The sequence below is a fragment of the Sceloporus occidentalis genome, unplaced genomic scaffold (assembly GCF_023333645.1).
Source record: "Sceloporus occidentalis isolate IW3139 unplaced genomic scaffold, rSceOcc1.0.p SCAF_1, whole genome shotgun sequence".
In the NCBI taxonomy this organism is placed as follows: domain Eukaryota; kingdom Metazoa; phylum Chordata; class Lepidosauria; order Squamata; family Phrynosomatidae; genus Sceloporus; species Sceloporus occidentalis.
Window position 1 is genome coordinate 236,077,634 of NW_028316981.1, and position 26,588 is coordinate 236,104,221.

Genomic DNA, 26,588 nt, shown 5'->3' on the forward strand with positions numbered 1-26,588 from the left:
TGTAGACTGGCAGTTAAAGTGGTGTCACACTAGATTCTTTCTGCAGTGTGGATGCAGCCTGCGACTCCCAACTGGCACAGGGATTCTGGGAGCTGTAGTCACTGGGTGACTGTGGGCAAGTCACACTGTCTCAGCCTCAGAGGATGGCAATGGCAACCCTCTCTGAAGAAACTTGTCAAGAAAACCCCATGATAAGTTTGCCTTGGGGTTGCCATAAGTCAAAAATGACATGGAGGCTCGCAACAACAACAACAAATGAAGCATGGGTTCATATTTCAGTTAGTGTTTTTAGCTTTTATTTGATCACGTGCTCAGTTTTCCCTGGATGCCCCATGTTTTGCAAGTGCCTTGTCCTCCTTGGCGGTGAGGACATCTGGTCACCCTGCCGGCTAGACTACCCCTGCCTTTTGAGGAGAGGGTGACCAGGGGTCCTCCTTTTCCAGGACATGTCCTACACTTCAAACTAAGGTGCAAGAGGAATCCCAAAATGTCCTCTATTTGGAACAGGCCTAAGAAGCACGAACTGACATTTATATGAGGGTTATTTGGTTTTTATTTAGTCATGCCCCCTTCCCTGACCCCTGGGCCTGGAATATCCTCCATTTTGCAGTGGTGCCTTGTCTTCCATTGTGGTGAGGACACCTTGCCAGCACCTACTACTGCCTTCTGAGGAGAGGGTGACCAGGGGTCCTCCTTTTCCAGGATATGTCCTACATTTAAACCTAAGGTGCAGAAGGGATTCCAAAATGTCCTCCATGACATGAATTGACATGAATGTTTGCAGACTTTCTTGGGTGATGTCCTTCGTTTTGCAGTGGTGCCTTGGCCTCCTTTGTGGTGGGGCCACCTGCCCACCCTGGAAGGGGGGGTCTCTCCCTTTCCTTTCCTTTCCTTTCTTTTCCTTTCCTTCCAGCAGGTGCCTCCAGGGCTGGGCTGCCACAAGAGGGCCTTAGCAAGGCAGCTGCTCACCTGTCCACCTGAGAGCCTCCCTCCCAACAAGACCAAACCCTCCCTCCTCCTCCTCCAAGTTTGCCTTCCCTGCCTCCAAACAGGAAACAGCCTGAAACGCCAGGGAGAGAAAGGACAGGGCGCCTTGAGATCGGGTCAGCTCACACTCTTCTTTCCAGAAGAGACCCCAGCCTGCCTCATCCTCAGCCAAGAAAAGGCCAAGGGGGATAGGCAAAGCCTCTCAAGGGCAGCCTCAGGACAACTCCAGGGCCCCCTTCTCTGTCCAACCTCTGGCTCTTCAGAAGCAAGGCTCCACACAGGATTGTCTTCTGCTCCAGGTAAGGCTTTGGCTCCTTTTTAGTGCCTTGCTGCTGGCACTCTGTCCTGATTCTTACAGCCACCATTTCCCTTTTCCAAGTTATATATATGTAAGCTGACTCTATGACATACATTTTGTATACACTGTTCTTTTATATGTAAAAGAATTACTCACAACTGACTCTTACATACCGTTTCCCTTTTCAGAATGAGGCGTGTAAACTTGACTGTTATATGTGTTTTATATTCTTTTTATGTATGTCAACTGATTCTTTTATATATAGTTTATATTCTTTTATATGTAAAAGAATCACTCACAACTGACCCTTACCATTTCCCTTTTCAAAATGAGATGTGTATATATATATGTGTGTGTGTGTATAAAATGATTCCTACATAGCATTTTCCTTTCAAAAGTTATATGTATATAATCCTATCTGATTATTTCACATATAACTTTGGAAAACAAAAATGGCATGTAAGAATAAGTTGAGAGTGATTCTTTTGTATGTGTGCATGTACAGTCAGCCCTCCTTAACCACAGATTGTTTTATCCACATATTCAAGCATCTATGGCTTGAAAATATTTTTAAAAAATATAAATTCCCCAAAACAAACTTTGATTTTGCCATTTTATTTAAGGAGAACCATTCTACTAGGCCATTGTATTTAATAGGACTTGAGCTTCTACAGATTTTATTATCCACAGGGTCCTGGAACCAAACCTCAGCAAAGGCCCATTGAATGTATGTATGAGGCACACAACAACACACACACACACACACAGTGTGTGTGTGTGTGAATCAGTTACGAAAGGGCCCTGTTCCAGTTATATAGTATCCTCTGCTAGTTATTTCTTTGTCAAGGTGGGAAATAGGGACTGGAACTCATGACCGTGTTTTGAAACGTAATTGAGTGGCAATAGCTGAACCAGTTTGCAGTGTTTTTTATCAATTTCAGTGTTTAAACTCTGAAGCCAGACTTCAGGCATGAGGGCTGTGTTCTACAAATCGGACTTATTTTCTGGGGAAATTGTAAACATCTGGTCCTCTAAATTCCTAATGGGGCTGGCATGAGCTAATCGTGGAGGGGGTTTAAAGCTGAATCCTGATTATACAGTTTGCACCCATCTGTGCCTTCTTGCCTTGCCTCCCCCCAGCCTCAGTGTTTTTGCTTTTCCCTAGCTGTCCCTCCACTTGTTTGTGTCTTGCCTGCAGCTGCCAAGTTTTCAGGCTGATTGTGGCAGTGGTGGCATCTTCCAAGGGGAAGGAGGCGCTCTTTCCTGCTTTATGGGCCACCTCTCACCTAAGTCTACAGGAGAGAGTAGAGTTACAGATGAAGGCCTTTTTAACAGGATTAAGGGCCTATATGTCTGTTTCCATGCTAAGTACTCTCACGAAAGCTGATGATGCTTCCTAGGCGGGTGAGGTGGCACTTGGGTGGATCAGAGTTTGTCTCCTGGCCGGAGAACAATTTGTAAGAGAGAAACCAGGAGAGTTCTCACACCCAGCCTAGATTCTCTTCTGGCAGGATAAAATAAAATAAAAATCCATCTATACTTCAGGTCAGAAAAAAAATCCTGTTGGATCCCTCTTGAGAGAGAGAGAGAGACAAGGTATAAATTCAATGAACGCATGAAAAAATAAAATTCTGAAGTGCTATATAGATCAGAGAAGTAGTGTAATTTAGGAAGAGGAGAAACTAAAAGAAATGAAAGATCCCAATAAATAGTAGAATCTTATATTAATGGTGAATTCATAAATAGGTGAAATCGGGAGATGGTTAAGAGGGCTGAAAGTAAAACAATAAAGGATGGGGAAAGTTTTATGTGTAATGTTACACAATACAACACAAAATGTAATGCAATACAACTGTGTATGTAATACAATATTTAGTAATACTGCATGTAATGGATAACAAAATGGAGTTATCAAATAAACAGATATTCCAAAAGAGAGAGAGAGAAATATTGCATCACACCTTACAAGAAGGCTGGGACCTTCCAGAGGTTAATGGATTGCAACTCCCAGCATTCTTATGGCAGCTAAGGCTGATGAAAGTTGTAGTCTTAAAACATCTGGAAGACTGCATGTTAATCTTATATATTTTATTTCTTGGGTCCACTTGCTTTCCACACTTGTAAAACAGACACTCAGACTGCAGGGCCAAACAGTGGGGATACAAATGACCAGCAGTTTGTGGTCTGGAAGGGGTCCTGGGTCCTGACTATATTGCATGTGTTCTTGTCTTTCTTGGTAGTTTGTTTGCCTGTTGTTTTTTGACATCTATTCTTAACCCAGGGATTGTCAAAGAAAACAATAATGCTGTACAAAATTCGGTGGGAGGCAGCATGGTTTGAGTGTTGGACCACTACTCTGGAGACCAGGACTGGATTTCCCACTCAGCCATGAAACCACTGAGTGACCTTGGGCAAGTCACAGTCTCTCAGCCTCAGGGAAAGGCAATGGCAAACTTCTTCTGAACAAATCTTGCCAAGCAAACCCAATGATGGGGTCATCTTAGGGTTGCCTTAAGTCAGAAATGACTTGAAGGCACATAACAACCCCACAAAATTCTGTATTACAAAATATGAAAGCTTTTTAGGTGATCTGCCCTTGCTATAAGAGATAGCATGACTGGGAAGCCACAAGGAAAGGAAGCCACCAGGTGAACAAAGAGGCACAGTAGGGCCAATGTGTGGGAGGAATAGAATGAGGGGGTGGGCAGGCAAAGCTTGAAAAAGCCACAGGTAAAATGCAAGATCTTGGAGGACAGTAGCAGTAGCTGGAAACAGAGACCTGGGTCCAGTACACACTGCAAAAAATAATCCAGTTTGACGCTTCCCTGGCTCAATTCTAGGTAATCCTAGAATGTAGTTGTAGTTTGTTGTGGTACCAGAGCCTTCTGACAAGGCTAAATGTCTCTCAAAACTATAGTTCTCAGAATTCCCTAGCACTGAGCCAGGGCAGCTAAAGCAGTCCCACACTGGATTATTTCTGCAGTGTGTTTTGGCACCTAGAGATAATCAGCCTGGAGGATCAGGAGGAGGAGGAGGAGGAGGAAGAACATCAAGAGCAGACATACTGTCCAGTGGCACTCCTAGTTCTTTGGCAACTCCTCTGCAACTGGGTTGTCTACCTCCCAAGTTGTTTCTGATTTATGGCGACCCTGAGGCAAATCTACCAAGCATTGCCAAGATTTGTTCAGAGGGGATTTGCCTTTGCCTTGTTCTGAGGCTGAGAGAGCGTGATTTGCCCAAAGTCACCCAGGGGGTTTCCATGGCTGGATGGGGAATCAAAACCCGGTCTTCAGAGTTGCAGTCCAGCTCCTCAAACCACTATGCATCTGAAGGCAGCTCCTAAGCATCTGGCTGGCCTAGCTTGGCCGCTGAGGGGCATGCAACACATGGGAGCAGCCTCTGGGTGCAGATCAGATGATGAAGCTGGAGAGGTGGCTGGGAAGGGGTGAGAGCTGGTTGTGGGTGGCAGTGACTGTGGGGCCCCTTCTATTCACAAAGACTCAGGGCAGAACCAGCGTGTCCCCCTCCCCCCTTTGAATGGCCCCAAAAAATCTTCATCAAGGCTCAAACCCTTTCTTGGTGGCTCTGTATTTTAGCACAACTTTTTAAATACTAAAGAAGCTCATGATGTAGATGTCACAGCTGAAATGAAAAGGACTGGGTCCCAGTGTTTTGCCACAATAAATGTTGCTAAGAACTTCCTTTTGTACTCAGAATAATCCAGGACATGTATTTGCGTGTATGTCTGGGAGGTTGCTAGGAATTCCTGTAGTGTCTTTTTTATCTTGTCTCCCATTCATTTGGCTGCCAATTACATCAAAAGTTGTTTGTTTATATTGCAAGGCTTTATATTCCACCCTTCAAAAATGTTGTTGTTGTTTTGTGCCTTCAAGTAATTTCTGATTTATGGTGACCCTAAGGTTTTTTTGCAAGTTTTTTCAGAAGGGGTTTGCTACTGCTGTCCTCTGAGGCTGGGGGAGTGTGACTTGCCCAGGATCAGCCAGTGGGTTTCAAAAACATTACACTTGGCACAACAAGGTACTACAGTAATAAAACAACACTGCAATTTAAATAGTGCATTTTTAAAGATTCTCAGATCACCTCATCTGGCCCCTTTCAGGACAAGGGGAGGACTCTCGGGGTGAGAGTGTTGTCTTGGAAACAAAATGGTACTTTATTCCTGTGTGCTGCTGAGTCTTGCTGCTGCAGCCTGCTTTTGTGTGGCTGCTATAAACTCTCCAGGGGTCTGCCAGGACGCCTCCTAACATCTCTCTTCACCATCTCAAAATTTCTCAAACTATGGCCAGCACCAGGGCTCAACAGAGTGATCAGTCAGCATTGGGAAATACTGAGCTGCCTGTCACTGCCATGGTGTGTGTTACAGGATTGCTACTTTGTGGATTTTTCTATCTTATTATTAGCTTTCCTGGTTCTGTTTCCACCTTTTTCACCATCCTCTAAATGGCTGAAGCCACTGCATGTTCCTTTCTAAGGCTGCTTCTGCACTGTAGAAATAATCCCATTTCACACCATTTTAACAGCCATGGCTCAATGCTATGGAATTCTGGGAACTGTAGTTTGCTGTGGCACTACAGTGCTCTGACAGGGAAGGCTCTCACAAAACCACAAAATCTCAGAATTCCATAGGATTGTGCCGTGGCAGTTAAAGTGTTGTGAAACTGGATTATTCTGCAGTGTGGAAAGTGGATTATTTCTGCAGCCTTAGTCTGAGGCACATGGATAATTCTAAGATTGTTAGCAAAAAGTTTGATAGCAATCTCTGTCTATTTGAGCTCTGCTTCTTAGACACTTAGGTCTTTGCTCTTTTAATTCTTGATTTCACTTCTCTTTCTCCATCTCACCACAACTTCTGCCTAAGATTGCACCTTCTTCTTTCTTGTCATCTTTATCCTTTTCTCACCTGCACAAGTATTGCCTGTGCTCATCTTCTCCTTTAGCCTTTAGTCTTTTTATTGCTGCCTCCCTCCCCAACAGTTCTTGGCTAGAAGTCTTCTATTGACTTCCTCTCTTGTCCATTTTTTGTAGTGCTACCCATAACACTTGGCTAAATGTGTCCTTCCTTTTCTTTCCACTTTCTCTTTCTGAATCTCCTAATTCCCTTTCCCTTTCCCCACCCTTTCTTTCTTCTTCCTTCCACTTATCTTGGCTTCTCTTTCTGTGCCTCTCTGTTTCTTCAACTCTTTTTCCTCCCCACTCCTTCAAATCCTTGAAACCATGACTGGAATTTTTTACATTCTCCTATTTTACAGTTCTTAGTCCCATTAAACTTAATAAGTCTTGCTTCTGAACAGGCAATTTCCTATTGGTTTCTGGTGCCCTGTTGGTCCATCATGATGATCATTGTCATAATTTTTCCTTCCCAAAATATTTGGTGGTTACCAGTAGCAGTATTATGATTATTTTGCCTATTGTTTGTGGGACGAGAGAGGATTCTATAACCTGACTGTAAAAAAAAATGTGGCCAGTGAGGGAACACTGGTTAATAGAAGCTATTCATTAAACAACTTACTTTTTGCTTGGAAAGCATCATCTGACCATTGAGCTAATAGTTAGTAATCATATATATTGCTATCCAGTGCTTACGATACATGGAGGCTTGAGAGAGGTTGCATTTGAACTTGGAAACTTCATCTGCAGTAAAACACTGTGTGTACCCCCATCTGCACATGAACATGAAGAACTTAATTTTATGGTCTCTGCTATGTAATACGAAACGCACACACCCCAAATGTGGTACTCCCTTAATACTTTTGACTGACTCTCATAATCTCAAATTGTTGGTCAGAATAGATGGGGCTGATGGGATTTGTAGTCTAAAACATAGAGAGCATCCAGGAACTGCTGGACCTCATCCCCTTCCCCACCACTACTCCCTTCTCCTTTTGTGTCATGTCTTTTTAGATTGTAAGCCTGAGGGCAGGGAACCGTCTAATTAAAAAGATTGTATGTACAGCGCTGTGTAAATTTACAGTGCTTTATAAATAAAGGTTAATAATAAATAATAATAATAACTAGAGAATAGCTTCAATTCAATGTTGTGGTGGCGGGGCCTAGCAGCCATGTTATTCTGTTGAAGCAAAACCAAGAAAACCATAAGGCCGAAACAAACATGCCAAAATAAAGCTGCTTCAGGTCACTTTGGAGGTATGCTGTTTAAATGATGCATGCGTCCTAAGAGTCCAAAAGCCACACTAAAGCCATGCTCCAGTCCTAAGGTCTGGAGCCCAGCTTTGGCACAGCTTCTGACCTCTTAACATGCATGTATCATTTAAACAGCATACTTCCAAAGTGACCCAAAGCAGCTTTATTTTGGCCTGTCTGTTCAGCCCCCTTAAAGACCAAGTTGTATTTGACACAGACTTTCATGGGCTGCAATCCACTACATTAGGGTGGCCTGAAATCCATGAAAGTTTATGCCAAATAAAATTTGTTAATCTTTAGGTACCACAATGCTCTTTAGAGTCAAAAAAGAGCTACTGAGGGGAGTACAGACAATTGAGCTGGGGGTCAATCAGGTGGTGGTGGTTGTATAGCTGCTGCTGCTGCTGCTGTTATCATTCAGTGCCCTTTCCCCATACACAGAATATTAGACTTTGAAGTGGCCTATCTTCTAGTCTAGTTTAAGTGCCTGCAGATGCAGAAAATCTAGTCTCTTCTTTAAAAAGGAAGGAATTCCTGTTTCCTTCCAAAGTACCCTGTTCCACTGACAACAGCTTGTATTGTCAGAACATTTTCCTAATTTTTTTTAGTGGAAATCCCCCTTCCCTGAATTTTGAATTGCCTGGCTGAAATCTTGCCAATTAGATCAGGGGTGGGCAAAGCTTTTGCTGGAGGGCAACTACTCCTAAGTAGCATAGTCAGTGAAGGTTAGTTCACTTTTTCCTCCACAGAGCTGATTCCCTTGTGCAATTCTCATTCTCGTTCTCTCTCACACACACATGCACACACATACTAGTGCTGCTGGTAGCTCTACAAGGAAACTGTGAAGGCCTCCATATTGTGCCTGTAAGTTTTCCTTTGTATAGTTACTAACATGGGTTGGGCAAAGCTTTTTCCCTTCAGATGCTGGACTGCAACTTCCATCTGCCTGAACCAATGTAGCCAATGGTCTAACATATTGTGAGTTGCATCCAACAGCATGTGGAGGACCACACTTTGCCCACCCAACCACTGTGCAGGTAAGGGGCATCTTTTGACTTTAGCATGGAAATGAAAGGGTTAAATTATTTCCTTTGTAATGCAGATGGCATCTCTCCCTAAAGCTGCTTTTAGCAACAAACAAAACATGTGTTTGTGCAGGTCTTGTGTCATGTCTAGTTTGGCCCTGGAGATAATCTGTCCTTCTGAGATATCTGGTTCAAATTCCTGCTTTTCCGTAGCTGGATCAAGCAGTTTGTAATTCAGTCTCTGTTACCCAATTTCTAAAATATTGCTACTCCATGTGATGGCAGTTAGCAGGAATTACATAAGAGATTTGGTTTTCTGGGTTCCATTGTAATTGAACAATGATTCCTCAAAAACATTTACCTAAAAGGGATAGCCAGTTCTACTGAAACTGTAGGAAATCTGCAACTGCAAACTTCCAGATACAATGTTTATACTGACATCATGGAGAAGACAGTTTTCAAGGGCAGTTTATTGTTTGTTTGTTTGTTTTTATTTTTCTCTTCTTACCCTGAATCCTTCCTCTTGTTTTGTTCTGACAGGAAGCTTCAAGATTAGCTGGGGCAGAATAAATGTAGCAACTCTTAACATTCCTATCCAACCTGTTTGATAACTGCATATGGCCTTTGCATTTAAACCCCAAATGCTTTGAACTTTGCTGAACTTTCAGTTTTTAAAGATTAGTCTAAGTAAACTGAGCAAAAGGATATGGATCGAAAATTCTAGTAGTCTTCCTTCTCTCGATCTAATGAGAGCTGCCTAGTCACATGTTAAAACTTCAATTTAAAAGGAGCAATTAAATATTTTGACATGTGTATGATAAGACTCTCACCTTGTTTTGTTTTTATTTTTGTTTCTGGCATGGGTTTTGTTTGGCAGGCATAATTTATCTGCTCTGACCTATTTTTCTAGCTACTGGTCATTGCAATTTGAAGAATCTTGTTTTGAAATAGCTTCTAGGCTATTATTTCCAAAGGGATTTGGAAAACTGTTCCCAATTTATATAGTGAACAAAATAATACAAATTTGACATCATGTTTACCTTCCCATAAGCAATAGCAAAAGTCCAATAACAGAAGAAGTTAATTTATCTTCTAGGTTATATCAGTTCTCCATTTATGATGTGGCTATGTTTGGAATACTACATTTGGAATACATCATGCCAAAATCGAAGAACAGTCCAAAGCATAAAGATAATTCAGAGTCTCAACAGACCCGCTTTAAAGGCTGGCATCAAGATGGAGGGGGGATGTGGCATCTGTATAATGTATGTATTGACTCCACCTCCATGCCAGAGTGACATCGCGTGCCCCACCACACGGAAGTTGGCGTAACAGCACTCCTCTGATTCTGCTTCCAGATGACACAGCACCAAAAGAGCACTGAAAAGCCACAGGGCCAGTGGCTATGGCACCGTGCCATGGAAAGGCCAGATTGAGGCTGTGGCATGTAGTTGCCGCAGCCCCAATCCGGTGCTAAAAGAGGCGGTCTGTTCAGCTCCTCAATTATAGTAGAATGGTCTAAAAAATCAATTCCAATAGTAGCATAATTTCTAAGCATCAAAACCTATAAAAGCAAACCACTGAAATCACACATTAAAATAAGAAGACTTTTTCCTTTCTGGAACCATCTCAGTAGATACAGGATATCAGTTCCTGTACAGATCAATGTTTCTGAGAATCATTCATGTTAATTAATCCAGAACTTTAGCTGGTTTGTAGAAGATAAATTCTCAGTAACAAACATTGTTTGCATAGCCTTTTAGCATTCTCACTCTATGGATGTCCTGAGGTGCATTAGCAATAGCAGCTTCATTTATATACCACTTCATACTGAACTAAGCAGTCTCTAAGCAGTTTACAACTGTAAGCTAATTTCCCCCAACAAGCTGGGTACTCATTTTAGCAACCTCGGAAGAATGCAAGCCTGAGTTGAGCTTGAGCCCTGGCTGGTATTGAACTCGCAACCTTGTGGTTTGTGAGTGAGTGGCTGCAGTACAGGCATTTAACCACTGCGCCACCAGACCTCCGTTTAGTATGGAATGCTATGGCCATTGAAATGTGCTTAATGTTCTTAACCCATGTGTATATTACAAATAATCTGGATGTGTATGCATGTATCATATAACTGGTGGAATATGCTGTTCCCTATAAAAAGCTCAGTGGTGCAGCCTTACAATCTAAGGTTGGTGCATGGTATAACTGTAGCTTTTGTGCTGCTTCAGTATACAGCCAACATGTTTGCTGCCAGTTTGTTTATTTGACTTTTGTTCCCCAGTAAAGGTATTTTGCATCTTCCCATTGTTGGGTATCTTGTATGCATCAAGTGGTAACAATATAAGTGAAATCCATTTCATTTCCAGGTTTTAACACAATACAATAAATTAAAATGTCAAGGTGTTTGTGAGTGTGAGAGAAATTAATATTTGTGCAAGTACCTATAGTTGCACCATAATTATTCCTTATGTTAAATAGTGTGCCTTGTTTTTTGTTCATAATATGATAGGATGGGATAGAGTGAGAACCATTTTAGCAGTTCAAGCATTGCTGAAGGCATCTTCAAGTATTCCTCACTGTTACCTGTATTGGCTAAGGATATTGGGAGTTGCAGTCCAACAGCATCTGGAAGGCTAAATTGCATTCCTAGGCTAGAGGTTCTAGCTGGCCTCTGATTCCTAAATAATAGCCACTGGCCTTGATTCAGATAATGAAATATATACATTGAAGTTAGCCTCCTTGTATCTGTATGTTGCTAGATGGGAAGCCTGGATCACTCATTCAATTCCATTCAGTCATGTAAGTATCTGCATTCACAATTAATTGTATATATTTACCTGTAACTGGGAGGGATGAAGACGGCCACATAGGGGATTCTCCTGATCATTTTGTGTTAGAACCATTTTAAGAATCTTTGGCCTGTTCCAGACTGCCCAAATAAAGCTGCTTCGGGTCTCTTTGGAGGTATGCTATTTAAATGATGCATGGGTCCTAAGAGTCTGGAGGTCGCGCCAAAGCCACACTCCATTCCTAAGCACTGGAGGGCAGCTTTGGTGCAGCTTCCGGATTCTTGGGACCCATGCATCATTTAAACAGCATACCTCCAAAGAGACCCAAAGCAGCTTTATTTTGGCAGTCTGTAACAGGCCTTTCTCTCTACTGCTTGGTACTTTATTTACGCAAAAGGCAGAGAATCCTTTCCACAGATTACGGGCAGAACAGATTCTTCTTCTTTCCTTCTGTTAATCTCTGCACTGTTAATCTCTCCAGTTGTTAACATAATCTAAGGGTTTAGTAACCTTCTGGATGCCAGAAGGAAGAAATCACAGTTCAGTGAGTGAAAGTATATTCTTTCAAGATTCAGGTTGCAGTTCAGGGTAGAGAAGGGTACACTTTGGGGGCTGGAAATCCAGGGGGGCTGCTGTTTCACTAAGACTGCAATCGCATTGCCATAATAAAAACGTTGGGGCTGGATTTAAGTCATACTTGAGGATATTTATGGATACTTACTTGCTTTTGTCTAGGTACATGTTGTCCAGATCCTTTGAGATCTGATGAAGCCAATCAGGAAAAACATCAAAGCAGACCAAGTGAGTGGCCAGCCCAGTGTCCACTCTAGAAAGAGTGTATGTGTAATTATTCCGTTAAATAGGACATTTAGTTTAAGAGGCAGGAAGATTTCTGCTTTCCTATGTGGCATGCCCTCTGGGCAACTACCACTCCCAGAGTTCTTTGTGCATAGGAGAAAGGAACAGCAAAGAAAGGAAGCAACATAACAGTTAGGGCAATTGATAGCCAGGACAGTGGGGCACGATGCCCATGTTGGTAGGATTTACAAATCCCAAATATATTTGAGACAATAGTCCAAAACACAATGTAGAAATGATCCAATTTGAGACTGCTTTAACTGCTCTGGCTGAGTGCTAAGGAATCTTGGGAATTGTACTTTATTGTGGCACCAGAGCCCTCTGACAGAGAAGGCTAAATGTCTCACAAAACTATAATTCTCAGAATTCTTTAGCATTGAGCCAGGGCAGTTAAAGCAATCTCAAACTGGATTATTTCTGCAGTGTGTTTTGGATCAATGACAAGAGCACATAACAATTTTTTGTAAAGACTGTAGAATCATACAGAAATTTTGTATATTGTCAATGACTATGATGAAAGCTGGGGGGGGGTGGATTTGAACAAGCTAGCAAGCAAAATCATCAACATCTGCATGGGTTCTATTATCAGCCAAGAACAGTTAATCTCAGGAAGAAGTTATGTTATCACTAGAGTGTAAATGTGTAAGAGAAAATGACTTTGAGGAAATAATAAATGGGTTTGCAGTAACTGTGCTTGCTGGTGATAATTGAAATTGTACTCTACAATATATTGGGGGGGGGGGGGGTTAACCAGGAAAATAACATTTTTCTTCTCCATAGCCTAAATCAAGGGTTGCAATTGCATGGCTATCCAGATATTGTGAACTACAGTACCCATCATGGCTCCGCATTGACTATGCAGGCTTGGACTGCGGGAAGCTATAGTCCAACAACATTTGGAGGGCTGCATGATTTCCACCATTGCCTAAATCAGTTTGTGAGTCCCAGGCAAATACAACAAAAAGCATTTTCTTTTAAGTGAACTGGTTCACCTTTATTTCACTTCCCCATTCCAGTAGATATTGCAGTAGTTCTTTCTCAGTTTGGCTGCTAAAATGATGCAGTATAACAGATCTATCTGAATATTTTAGAACGGATGGAACAACTGCAGAGGGAAGCTTGTTTACTTAAATCAGACTAAAATGGCAAGTAGAATCTCTTCACCCCCACGGTGTATTTCACATTTGCCCATATCTTTAGATGGACTGCAATTCTTATATACCCAAATATATACTTTTCTGAATTGTTAAATTATATCCTTAATTATAGTATAAATTTCCTTTTTTTGGGGGGGGGTCTGATAAGTCACTTTGAAATTATGTTTATCAAAGCAGGCAGAAGTTAGATTGGGATCTACTACTAGGCCTCTGGGTACAGGTCACAAAGATGGTTTTGCTTCTGAGTTGTTTAACAGTATGAACAATGGTTGACATCTTTTTGAGCAGTTATGAATCTAATTATGGGTATCTATATGAAATTATTTTAAAGAATATTCTCACTCTAGGTAGATTAGTTAAAAGGCTTTATCATTCTTCTGGTTTGCAAATAAAACCATGCTTTACGTGGTAATGACAAGGAGATTAAAAACATTTGGTTCAGTTTAGTTTTGAATGGTGAACCCTGATTGGTATTAGCTTTGTTTATCTGAATATAATTGTTTTAGGCTGCTAATTTAGGCAAACATAGTTAGAACTAATCATTATCTGAGTTCATAGCATAATAGCAAACTATTGGTAGTTGAGAAAGAAGCCAAATTTTTCCGGTCTCTTCCATCAAGCAATGTTCCAAAAAGAAAAGAAAGGGAAAACCAGTTTAATTGCTAAACTGAAGCTAATGTTAAATAATTGCAGAATGAGAATATCAGATAAACAGGTTCAGCTCATCAACTGTGGCTTGGCATTGCAGCTAAATCTAAAATATACAGTTAAGTAAAGCTAGAATATACGGATCAGCGTCTATTCTGTGTTACAGGTCAAATGCTTGCTCATACTGAGCAATCTTAACTTGTATATTAACAGAACATAGTATCCTATTGTACCAAATCAGAGTATACAACAAGAAAAGGGAAAGAAGTGCCAAGGAGTGCTGATGCCAGAGGTGCCTGTAGGACAAGGAGTAAATTTAGTAAGATAAATGGGATTACATGCTAGTACATAGGATTACATTCAAGTAAGCTATAGTTGATCAAATCTGAACTGTCCAGACAGTTACATGTAAAGAGAGCATTACAAAAATAAAACTGCAATTTAGAATCACATTCTTGGAGTTGAGATCAAATTATTAATGCCCTTTGCTCTTATTTGGAAGCCCTTCTCATACATTTTAAATTCATAGTAAGGTACAGTGCATACAATACACTGCATATATTCATGGCTACCTTTATATCAATGGGGTTTTAAAAATATAAACCCTGTGTTCTTCTGTCTGTGGGGATGTTTACATGGGCCAAACAAAACGGCCTCACCTAGTTTTCACAAATGAGCTGTCCAAACAGCATACAGGACTATTGGTGCCAAATCCAGGCCTTTTTATCACCTCAGGGTTATAAAAATTGGATATTCACATATGTATGTATTTTGCACTCTATAACAATGTTAATGTGAGGCTGGGAGAGGCGGGAGTTCAGAAATACATACATCCACAAGCATTGGGGCAGAGAGAGAAAAAGCAGCCATGGCAGTGTACCTACACATACCATGATTCATCAGTCTCGAGTGTGTTTGAAAGGGAGAACTGTTTGGACATTTTTCCTAAACTCACTTTGGTGTGCGTTGACAAGTCCATAGTTGCTGCAGATCAGAGTAATCCAAAGCAAAGCTACCAGTGTTCTGTGTGTATATACATAAATATATGAAGAAATGATGCTATGCTGTCATTACATTAATTATATTAAGCAAGAAAATTCCCAGATGGAATTTGATAAACTTATACAAAGTTTCCCCACAATTTTGATATGTAATCCCCCCCCTTTTTTTCCCCCCCACAGATGTTAGCTCAGGATATTTTACTGACTTAGGCAAAGGTGCATAGGACCGCAACTAAGGCAAGCTGTTCTGGCACCTGAGACAGAAAGTCCCATGATTCTTTCCCCCACCCTCATGGGACAACAGTTTGCCTGCCAGTGACTTTAAAAATCAATTGCCTAAACCAGTTGGCTCACTCAGCTAAATGGTAGAGCCAGCTCTGAAAGTGGGGACTGGTATGGACATGAGTCATACATGCACGTAATGTGGTGGAGAGAGCCCTGGAGTCATGTGTCTCCTGCCATAAACACAGTTTTTAGAGAGAGAGTAGATGTGTGATGCCTCTGCCCAGCACTGCCACTAATATTAGACAAAATATTCATTTGCTCCAGGTGGCAGATGGTAAGATGTGGGAGAAGAGAACTGGGGGTCACACACTGTGCCCAATACTTTGACCTCGGTGTGTGATAGATGGCACAGTGCTATCATATGTGTTGAAGAAATATTCAGCTGCCAATCGGATTGGCTTTTGTACATGGAGTGAGAAAGGGAACATTAGCTCCATAGAGTCCATGGGAAACCAGTCTGATCACAAGACTCAAATTAAAATTTTAATTGCTTAACAAACTAACTTGGGGAGAAACTTTGAATGGAAGCAAACGGTTTTATCTTCCTTTCATGTTGCTTTGGATTTATGGGCTTTTTCTAAATCTGAAGCGGTTACAGAGGATTAAAATCTATGCTTCCCTGTGTTCATTTTATGAACAGCAAGGTAAATATGAAATAACAAAGATGAAAATTAACTCCCTTGTAGTTAGCTCTTTCTTTATCCTGCCAGTTAGGCAGGAGAGCTGGATTGTGTACAGGTGTCACATTTTAGCCTGTAATGAGAGTCTGTGGAGCAGGCTGAAGAGCGCAGTGTGTGGGAATACACTATCAGCTGCCCGTGGGCCCAAGGTGGTTTTGGAAAAAAGGGAACATTGATGCATATCATTTCTCTTTTTACTTCATGGTGTTGTGAATAATCCTATGTGACACGATATCCACCATGTCAAACCCATCACAAAGATTAAAAGAAACCTGCAAATTCTTCATGAGGATCAACAGAAAATGGGAGAGAATTCCAGGACTAATTGGTTGTTGTTTTTTGTCCTGCACCTGCTGGTTAACATTTCTGCCTTTCTGCTGCCATCTGATTTCACCCCTTTTACCATCTTTGAGCACCTTTATTGTGTAATATGAGTTCAAGAGTAATTTATTTTACATCAAGTAGAAATATATGTTAATATACACAGCAGCCCAATAGAATACAGAGAGCACTGATTCTGCTATGTCAGTGGTTCTCAAACTTTTTACCCTTGTGACCAACATTACATCAACAGGCAGATGTTGCCCCCCATTTGACATAATATATGAATAAAAATAATTTGTTTGTTTAGTGTGTGCATTTTCATTCATACATTCATATACAGTCACCCCTCCTTTCTTGTGGACTTGAGGTCCATGGTCTTGAATATTCACGGAGGGGCGACTTCTGTTATTTTCAGTGGGGTGTGCCCCCACAGCATGCCCCCTGCGCACACTCGCAGGCACACGCCTGATTCAAGCCTATGGGGTTTGAACATAGGCGAGTCTCCGTTTTTGCAGGGGGTCTGAAACGGATTCCCCGCCAAAACGGAGGGCCAACTGTATATTCATATTTTAACATTCTATAAGAAAATAGATGCCTCTCCTCCTCCTCCATCAGGCAGAGTCTCAAAGCACCCTCTTTGCCTTTCTCTTTCCCTCCAGGACAAAAAAAAAAGTTTGGGAAGAGAGGGATATCAGGGCCTTCACTCTCATGCCCCCCTTGAGCAACTGTTGTGCCCCCTCTTGGGGTCTCACCCTAAAATTTGAGAGCCACTGGAACTTTTTGGGACTAGAGGATAAGACAAAAATGAGGCTCTATAGATGTTTCTAGACAACAATACCTCCAATGTTTCACCATTAGCTATGCTGCCTAGAGCTAGTGGGAATTTTGGCCCAAAACACTTGCAGAACACAGTTGCCTACCTCTACAGTTGGCCTTTCTTATACACAGATTTTTTATACACGGATTCAAGCATACACGGTTTGAAAATGTTCAAAAAAGGTATACATTTCAAATATCAAACTGTGATTTTCCATTTTTTATAAGGGATACCATTTTACTATGTCATTATATTGAATGGGACTTGAGCATACACAGATTTTGTTATACGCGGAGGATCTTGGAACCAAACCCCAGCGTATAATGAGGATCCACTGTATTATAAATCAAGGGTAGAGAAAATTTTGCCCTGCAGCTCCCCTCATCTTGTCCTCCAGTAAGGCCAATGTTACTGAATTAGAATAATAGAATCTTAGATTTGAAACTGACCTTGTTGCAACTTTAGTCCAAAACTTGCAGAGGGTCGAAAGTTTTCCATCTCAGAAATATATCAGCCTTGCACAGGACTAGCCTAAGGCAGTATACCCTAGAGCAGGGGTCAGCAACCTACGGCCCATGGGCTGGATCCGGCCCGGCGAGGCCTTGGGACCTGCCCTGGCCCGGTCCTGCCTCCGATTGCCGCCCCCGCTGCAGCTTCTGCGCCGCTCTGGGTGCCATTTTGAGTTCGGCCCCACAGTTGTCTGAGGGACAGCAACCCGGCCCCTGGCTCAAAAAGGTTGCCTACCCCTGCCCTAGAGCAACAGTTCCCAACCTTTTTGACTTGCGGAGCCCTTATTTCTATAGTGGCGCCTCTAAGAGGCCTACCTTATGTCTTCCAAGTTAATGGTGTTTAGGAATATATATAAAAATATATTTGTATTGTTTAATTTGATTTAATTTTTATTTCATTTTCCTGGAGTGGCAACTAAGCACCTGGGAAGTGTACTTGGAGTTCTAAGGGCGCCTCAGAGCACAGGTTGGGAAGCCCTTCCTAGAGTGCCAACAATTTCAGCAGTTAGAACTGGCAAATATTGTCTTATCAGTTGCAGTTTGACCCCTACACTCATTCCAAATTGACTTTATGGAGGAATCCAGATTTGAAAATTAATAAAGAACCATTTTTATAGAAGATATGGTCCAATAAATGGGAGTGTTACCTTAAATCAGGTACTCGGTATAGATGGATTTTTGCCCTTTTCAATTTGTCAGGAACAATTTAAATGCCCTCTATCAGCTAAATGGCAATATTTACAACTGAAACATTTATTACAATCCAGATTTGGCCCTGCAGTTTAAGTGTATCCAAGGTTCCATTAACGTTAGAAACATTCATTGGGGCCAACCAAGTATTCAGAACAACAATTTATTTACTTGTGTATACATTTCTATTATCTATAAATAAATATAACAGGTTTACAGCAAGAATGGAATAGAGAATTGAAATATCCAGTTCTAACTAATCAATGGACACCAGTTTTATCATCTGTAACTAGTATGGTTATAGATCTGTCTGTCATAGAGTAGAAATTGCTCTTTCATGTGTAACATCTGTTCAAGAAAGAGTTTTCTAAATCAGCAAATTGTTGGAGATGTAATCCTGCTAATGCTTCCATAACATATATGTCTGATAGTAGCTATATTTTGGGAAGAAGGAAATACAGGGTCTTCTTCTCTTTTTACTGCTCTCTAACTTCACCAGCATCATTTTCTAATGAGCTGTGCCTTTTCATAATGTGGCTGAAGTACGACAGCCTCAATTTAGTTACCTTGGCTTTTAGGGAGATTTCATACTAGATTTGTTCTAGAACCCAATCATTTGTCTTTTTGGCTGTCCATGGTTTCCTCAGCACTTTTCTCCAGCCAGCACCACATCTCAAATGAATTCATTTTCTTCTTGTCTGCTTTCTTCACTGTCCAGTTCTCATATCCATACATGGTAATGGGGAATACAATGGCTTCGATGATTCTAACTTTAGAATTACGCTATATATCTTTACACTTCAGGATTTTGTCTAGTTCTTTCATAGCTGCCCCTCCCATTCCTAATCTTCTTCTGATTTCTTGACTGCAGTCTCTATTCTGACAGTGTTTGATCCAAAGTATGGGAAATCTTTAACTATTTTGATTTTCTCATTATCTAGCTTGAATTTATGTAAATCCACTGTGGTCATTATTTTTGGCGCTGTACAGACCGGCACTTTGTGCCGGCCTGCACACGTACTAGGGTTGTCTCAGGGCGTCCTTTCCAGACGCCCGCAACCCTAGTACGTTGTAATGGCGGCGCCCTTTCTAGATGGGTGCCACCATTACAATGTCAGGCCGCGCCACCTCCAAATGGGGCGGCACGGACATGATGTTTTGGCGCCTCTAAAGGGCGCCTGTGGAGAAAAGGGCCGAGTGGCCCTTTTCTCTTGTTCCCCGCCACTGTCGGGGTGTCCTTGGGAAATGTCCTTTTGCCGCTACCCCCGGCCTGGAAAAGTGGCAGATTGGGGCCTCAGGGCTGCCGCTGTGGCAGATGAGGCCCCAATCCGTCGGGGAAAGGGGCAGGTGCAGGCTACCCCAAAGGGGCGGTCTGTACACCGCCTTTGTTTTCTTTATGTTTAACATTAGGCCTACCTTTGTGCTTTCTTCTTTGACTTTTTCAGTGATTGTTCTAACTCTGTGTTGCTTTCTGCTAGTAGTATGATGTCATCTACATATTTTAGATTGTTAATTTTCCTTCCTGCTGGAATTCTTTGGCTTGCTCCATTATCCATCATGTGTTTTTGATATGGTCTCTAGTGTCTCTTCCTTTCCTGAACCCCACTTGGACAGCTGGCATTCCCCTCTCTATGAATGATTGGAGTCTATGCTGCAGAATTTTGAGAATAGTTTTTTTGCCTGGGTAATTAATGTCATGGTCTTGTAGTTGCTGTAGTTTTTGTGTCTTCTGTTTTGTGGATGGAGATGTATATTGATCGTTTCCAGTCTGTTTGCCACTATTTTGTTTATACTGCCTTTTGTTATACTGAGATATTATTGTATATAACTCAGATCCCTTTTGAGTGTAAATAAAGTTAAAATTATTAAAATTAAAATATTTTTAAAATGACGTCATATTGTACTTCCTGATTTACCCAAGTCAAGGTGCACAGTGACAAAAGCTAGCCAAATTGTTTTGGTACGTGAGGCAAAAAATTATAGTAGCATCTCCCCCTGTTTCTGGCAGAAAAAATACAATAATAAGTGAGCAGTTGCTTCCCTTTTATAATATCCTAAATCTGCTTCTTGAGCCAGTTACCTCACTTTGTTTAATCGTAGGGATGTCCCTGACTTTCGACAAACCAAATACAGTAATCATCTTGTTTAGTCCATAGAAAGTTTTAGAAGCCTCCTTGTTTGTGCATGTTTATGGCATGTGCTGGTTCTTTCTCGTGCTTAAGAACCAAATATTTCCCCTAAACTACAAGTGTTTTCCTGCCTTACCCAATCGGTCTGTTATAGCCAAGCGAGAGAGTGTCTGTTTACAAGGCCCACTGTAAATGAATGCAGTTGTTTTGCTTAATTCTATGCAAATCAATTTAGATAGCAATTTTCCAGTTCCTGCAAAATTTCTGTTTTTGTTTTTATATACCACTTCCTTTTCTTTTGTCTTTCTTAATTTTTTTGCAATATAATTGGTGTGGCTCACAATAATTGGGAAGGTAGGATTCTTTATATCTTGCAGTATTTAATGCCATATATAAAGTTTAACAAAAAAATCTTTAGCAGCCCTCAATTTGAATTGAAAGACGAGTCACCTGCTACTCCATTAGTACTTGGGAGATTATAAGCCTTGGAGATTTAGCAGAGGATTAGTAAATTGGAGAGTGTACATTATCAGGCAGGCTTAGACCATGATTGTCTCTTGACTCATTTTCATTAGTGTTTTATTCAAAGATCGCTGGAATTATGTAATGATGACGTTTCAGGGGAATCTGTCAGGAGTTTGTTTGGTTTTTTAAACTCCTTTTGCAAAAGTTATTTTTATAACTCTAGCCTGCAATGTGTGTTACCCATTTTGAAAAACAGCACTGTAGTTCAGTCAGGTTGTTGGGGCCAGATGATATCCAATGCTGCATCCAGACACAGGTGGTAACTTTCTTAAGCGGTGCATTGAAAGAGGCAGGATGAAGTACAAGAAATACATAACCATTCTTGAAGCTGCAATTGGGATCACTCCCCTTAATAAGAGAGAATTGTTACCTGTGGTCCGACATGCAAATCTTTGGCAGCATCCAGGGTAAGTTACACATTGGGTAAATGAGTAATTGTAAAGGGAAATATTGACTCTGTGAAACCATGTGTAAGGTAGCTGTATGCATTACCTGCAAATGGGAGAAATTATTAATTAGGAAGCTGCAAGAACTGCATGTAGTTTTCTTGATAGTGTGTATATATGGTGTTTTTGGCTGGCATATGGATGGCCGGGATAAATCGGAGGCATGGTCAGTAATAACATTTAAGCCTCTGTGTAAACTTTTTAAAAACATGAACTTAGTAGATAAGCCCATTCAGACTTGGAGCAAGGGCAGATCAAGTGGGAATGTAATGGATTGTTCCTTGATTACTTTTTCTGCTCCTCACACTTTTAATGGTTGTGCTGGAAACAGAAAAGGTTTTCATACTGGTGAAAAAGGCAAATTGAACTTGCTTAGGGTCTCCTCTGCCCTCACAAAAAAGCAGACTTCTATATATTATATTTTTGCATTCTGAGATAAAAGTAAAACACACACAAACATCACATGTGCATCATAAGCCCACAGCACATGGATGTTTGTGTGTGGATATCTTTCATGCCTTTACACTGCAACCAATGTCCCACCTTTCTTTCCAGTTTTCACTTTTATGGTAGAGGTGGGAATAAATTTACATATGTTATACATTGGCAACTTGGAATCATTGCATTTGAAATGAGGGGATATTGTGATTCAGTATAAGTCGAATCATGCCTCAAGAAGACTTTTGATCAAATCTTATACAGTGGTACCCCGGGTTACGAAATCAATCCGTTCCACGGAGCCCTTCGTAACCCGAAAGATTTCGCAACCCGAAAAAGCCATAGGCGCTAGCGCTAAAAGCCGCGATTTCGTGTGAAATAGCGCCGAAAAGCACCAAAAAATTTTTTCGCAAGCCGAAAAAAAAACGTAACCCGGAACAGTTTTTTCCTATGGGATTTTTTCGTATCCCGGGAATTTCGTAAGGCGGTGCTTTCGTATCCCGGGGTACCACTGTATATCCAACCCAGCAATAGGTGCTATGGCTTAACAACCAGTGTGACCAAATAGCTTATTTTGTTATTGTTTCCAAAAACTATTGTACTTTTTTGTGCTTCAGAATCATGTGTTCACCTGACTTTCAGTAAGCATTAATCAAACAATAAAGGTGTGTATGCATGCATGAAAGCAAATCTTCATGACCTAGATGACTAAAGGCATGATTTTTTAAAAAAGTGATTTATTGCAAAACAACAGCTTATTCGAAATGGAAGCACGGTGTTGTTTCTCTTTTATGATGCCAGGCTCCAGAAGGGCCAATTTGTCTGTATACAGTTTGATATGAGCTTTTATCTATATCTTATTTTAATTTCTGTAATCTACCTTGTGTCTTTGTGCTGGAACAAAGTGGGATATAAATAAAATAATTGTATCTTTTTTTTTAAAAAAAGTATGCGCTTGTATGGGTTTGTGCGCATACAGTATATGGGTTGTTGTTGCTGCAGCAGCAACTATTTTTGTTCCTGCTGATGTTTTTGCTCATGACTTCAAGCCAAAAATTTAATAGAATTTTAGGAGTAATGGTCTATCTACAGAATAATGAACTGAAAATCCCACCTCTTGTACATGGATAGATGTGTGGTGCTTTGGATCCTAGCCATTTTTAGCAAGTGCCTAAAGTGATAGGGGCTGTACAGGTAAAACACATTAAAATTCTGACTCATGTGAGGTAAGGGATGGCCTCTGCTAATCACACTCTGCTCACCTTTTGTGACTTGGGTGTTACCTGCAGTTTCACTGTAGATGCACATGCTGTGTAATTGTGTAATTAGAAAATCTTCTCTTGTTTGGTTGCAGTTCAGAGCAGTGTGGATTAATTTCTGGAATAGTTTTATAGTATTTATGAGCAGACTGTGGGAAACAAATCTGAAGTAGTCCATATGGCTTACATTCTGTATGTAGTTGCATCTCAGATACAGCACATTAACCTCAGTGTTTGATTTGTTCACCAGTGGATGAGTAACATTTTAGCCCTTTTATATTTTTCTAAGTGTCTTAGGCTCTAACTTTTTCAAAGTAATGTTCATCTGTCAACATTTTTTAAAAAAAGGATCCAAATATAATTGGACCCAGGCTTCAAAGAAACACTGCTAATGCTGAGACCATTCTATAGAATGTTAGAGAATAGTGACCTCCACATAGAATCATAGAATCGTAAAGTTGGAAGAGACCACTAGGGCCATCCAGTCCAACCCCCTGCCATGCAGGAAATCCAAATCAAAGCATCCCTGACAGATGGCCATCCAGCCTCTGTTTAAAGACCTCCAAGGAAGGAGACTCTATCACCCTCCGAGGGAGTGCATTCCACTGTTGAACAGCCCTTACTGTCAGGAAGTTCCTCCTAATGTTGAGGTGGAATCTCTTTTCCTGCAGCTTGCATCCATTGTTCCGGGTTCTGTTCTCTGGAGCAGAAGAAAACAAGCTTGTTCTCTCCTCAATATGACATCCCTTCAAATATTTAAACAGGGCTATCATATCACCTCTTAACCTTCTTTTCTCCAGGCTAAACATCCCCAGCTCCCTAAGTCGTTCCTCATAGGGCATGGTCTCCAGACCCTTCACCATTTTTGTCGCCCTCCTTTGGACACGCTCCAGTTTGTCAATGTCCTTTCTGAATTGTGGCGCCCAGAACTGGACACAATATTCTCTTGATCTAGACACTATATTTTTATTGATGCAGCCTAAAATTGCATTGACCTTTTTAGCTGCCGCATCACACTGTTGACTCATGTTCAACTTGTGGTCTACTTGGACTCCTAGATCCCTTTCACACGTAGTTTCATTCAGCCAGGTGTTACCCATCCTATATCTGTGCATTTTATTTTTCCGCCCTAAGTGCAATACCTTACATTTCTCTGTGTTGAATTTCATTTTGTTAGCTTTGGCCCAGCTTTCTAGTCTATTCAGGTCATTTTGAATCTTGATCCTGTCCTCTGGGGTATTAGCTATTCCTCCTAATTTGGTGTCATCTGCAAATTTCACCATTTTCACTGTAAATATCAAGCAATCCATGATTTGTTCCCTTTGCTAGAGAAAAACAAAGTGCAAATAATGGAAATAATGTATTGTGTCCATTCTTGGAGATGTCAGACCCAACTGAAAAGAAAAGTATGACCTTAAGCAACATTTCTTGTGGATTTGGTGCAAAAATCATTTTTGCTATGTTGGTATTTTTATCCATCTGTAGGATGGGAGGAATAATGTTAGAATTGGCAATATTTTTTGAAGCATTTCTCTGCACAATCTTGTTGTGTGTAACTTAAATGGTGAGAAATATGTGGTAAACCTGCTCTCCATCAGACAGTGTTTCCTGATTCTGGGGATGTTGATAAAAAATTATGAAATTTCTCTCTTTCTTCTTTTGTCAGTTTTCTCATTCCTGGTCTCTTATGATTTCAGCATGGCTTCTCCTTGACTTTTCCCCCCTCTCATGCTTTACTGAAGACCCCTGGCAGCATAGAATTCATTCTGTTGTATCAATACTAGTTTTGTGAGGTTGGTTTCTCCATCCATCTTCCTTGGACCATTTATCATTTAAGCTGCAAAACACCATTTTTTTTGGGGGGGGGGCAAACTTGTGTTACTGTCTGAAGGTCCTTCATCATCACAGTATGTTAAGATTTTAATGTATCAATTTAAATATAAGAAATAAAAAATATAACTGAAAAGCATAGTGCAGAGAGCCCTTCTCCTAGCTCAGCACATTTGCAACAGATTTCGCTACAAAGAGATACAGGGAGCTGTTCTTGAATACTCAGTCCTACTCTCTATTTCTCCTGGATGTTTCTGCTCCTAATCTCATTTTGCAATATTTACACAAAACTGATTTCCACCGTTTTCCCCTCTCTTTACTGTCTGTTAACCTCCTGTCATTTGTATCTTCTGAACCTTCATGCTTGGTCCTCTTGAGAGGACAGTGGCTTGTCACAATTCCAGTACTGGAGTCTAGAGGAGATTGAGGTCAACTCCTGGACTCCACACCAAATCTGGAGGGTTGATAACTGTATTTAAATCCCCTATTGCACCACTTCAGACCAGGAACAGGGAATGTGTGGCCCTTAAAATGTTGTTAGACTGCAACTTCCATCAGCCCTATTGAGCATACCCAAGGATGAGGCATGATGAGAACTACAGTACAACATCTAGTGGACTATGTGTTCCCCATTCCTGCTGTAGTTCACAGATCAGCTATATGTTGCCTTAGTGGAAAGTATTTGCTTTACCAAAGACCTACACATGTTTTAGCTACACACCCAGGATTTAAACTTACTATGCCAAATGTCACTGAAAAGACTTGCAGCCATTAATTACTGGTACTGTTAATAAATAGTAGCAACTGCTTCCATTTTCGTTGAGGAGAAGTGAGCAATAATGACTGTGTTTATGAAACTCTTTGTTCTACTGAGATTTTAAAAATTGTTTCTGTGGTACTACTTGCTGTACAAAGTTAATTGCAGTAATCTTGTTTATCTCAGAATAGCCCTCAGGCAACATGCAGAGTAGCACAAGTGGGGATCTGAATCTGCATCACCCAAAGACAAACCCAACATTCAGTATGCTACTTTACATATGCCTATTATATTTTAAGAATAAAGAAAAGTGTGTGTGGTTAATGCTACAATAAAATTAAAATTATACATCCAGGGAACTTAGATTCAGAGGAAAAACTGGATCCTGCATTCTGTCTAAATTTTTCCAATTTGAAAAAAAGTTTTACATCTTATTTTACATAGTGTTGTAATTTTTGTTCTTTGCCATTGCCTTCTCCTGGCAATTGAGCCAAATTGCCTTCCCTAGCATTGAGCCAAATTAGTTAAAGCAGTCTCAAACTGGATTAGTCACAAATTATTCCCAGTTCCTCAGTCCAAGTGTCAGAAGAGGTAACATGTATTTGTATGACCAGGGTCTGAAACACACTGCAGAAATAATCCAGTCAGAGACTGTCAGAGACATCTGATACCAGAGCAAACTACAATTCACAGGATTCCCAAGTGGTTTCAAACTGGATTATTTCTGCAGTGTGTTTTGGACCCTAGTCATCTTTAAACTATGGTGACCCCATTAATTTCATATGGTTTTCTTAGCCAAGGAATACTCAGACAGTTTGCCATTGCCTTCCTCTGAAATCTAGCTTAGATTACCTGGTATTCTTTGGCTGTCTCCCATCCAACATCCTAAGGAATCCTGGGATTTGCACTTGAGGGAGAGGCATTTAGAATTCTCAGCCCCAGAAACCTTGGGTCTCACTAAACTACAGATCCCAGAATTC

General features: G+C 40.9%; 1 protein-coding gene across 3 annotated transcripts in view; it reads left to right on the forward strand.

Moving 5' to 3' along the window:
* Positions 1-1,204: 1,204 nt before the first annotated feature.
* The window catches only part of TJP2 (tight junction protein 2), a 103,935-nt gene continuing 78,551 nt past the window's right edge, over positions 1,205-26,588 (forward strand). For 2 of the 3 annotated variants that reach the window (XM_089490371.1, XM_089490381.1), the window contains exon 1: positions 21,065-21,285. In XM_089490371.1, the coding sequence (XP_089346497.1) occupies positions 21,116-21,285 (170 nt within the window). In that variant the 5' untranslated portion in view covers positions 21,065-21,115. Of the gene's footprint in view, positions 1,287-21,064; positions 21,286-26,588 lie in introns of those variants that run through there. The other variant, XM_089490412.1, reaches the window with a different exon arrangement.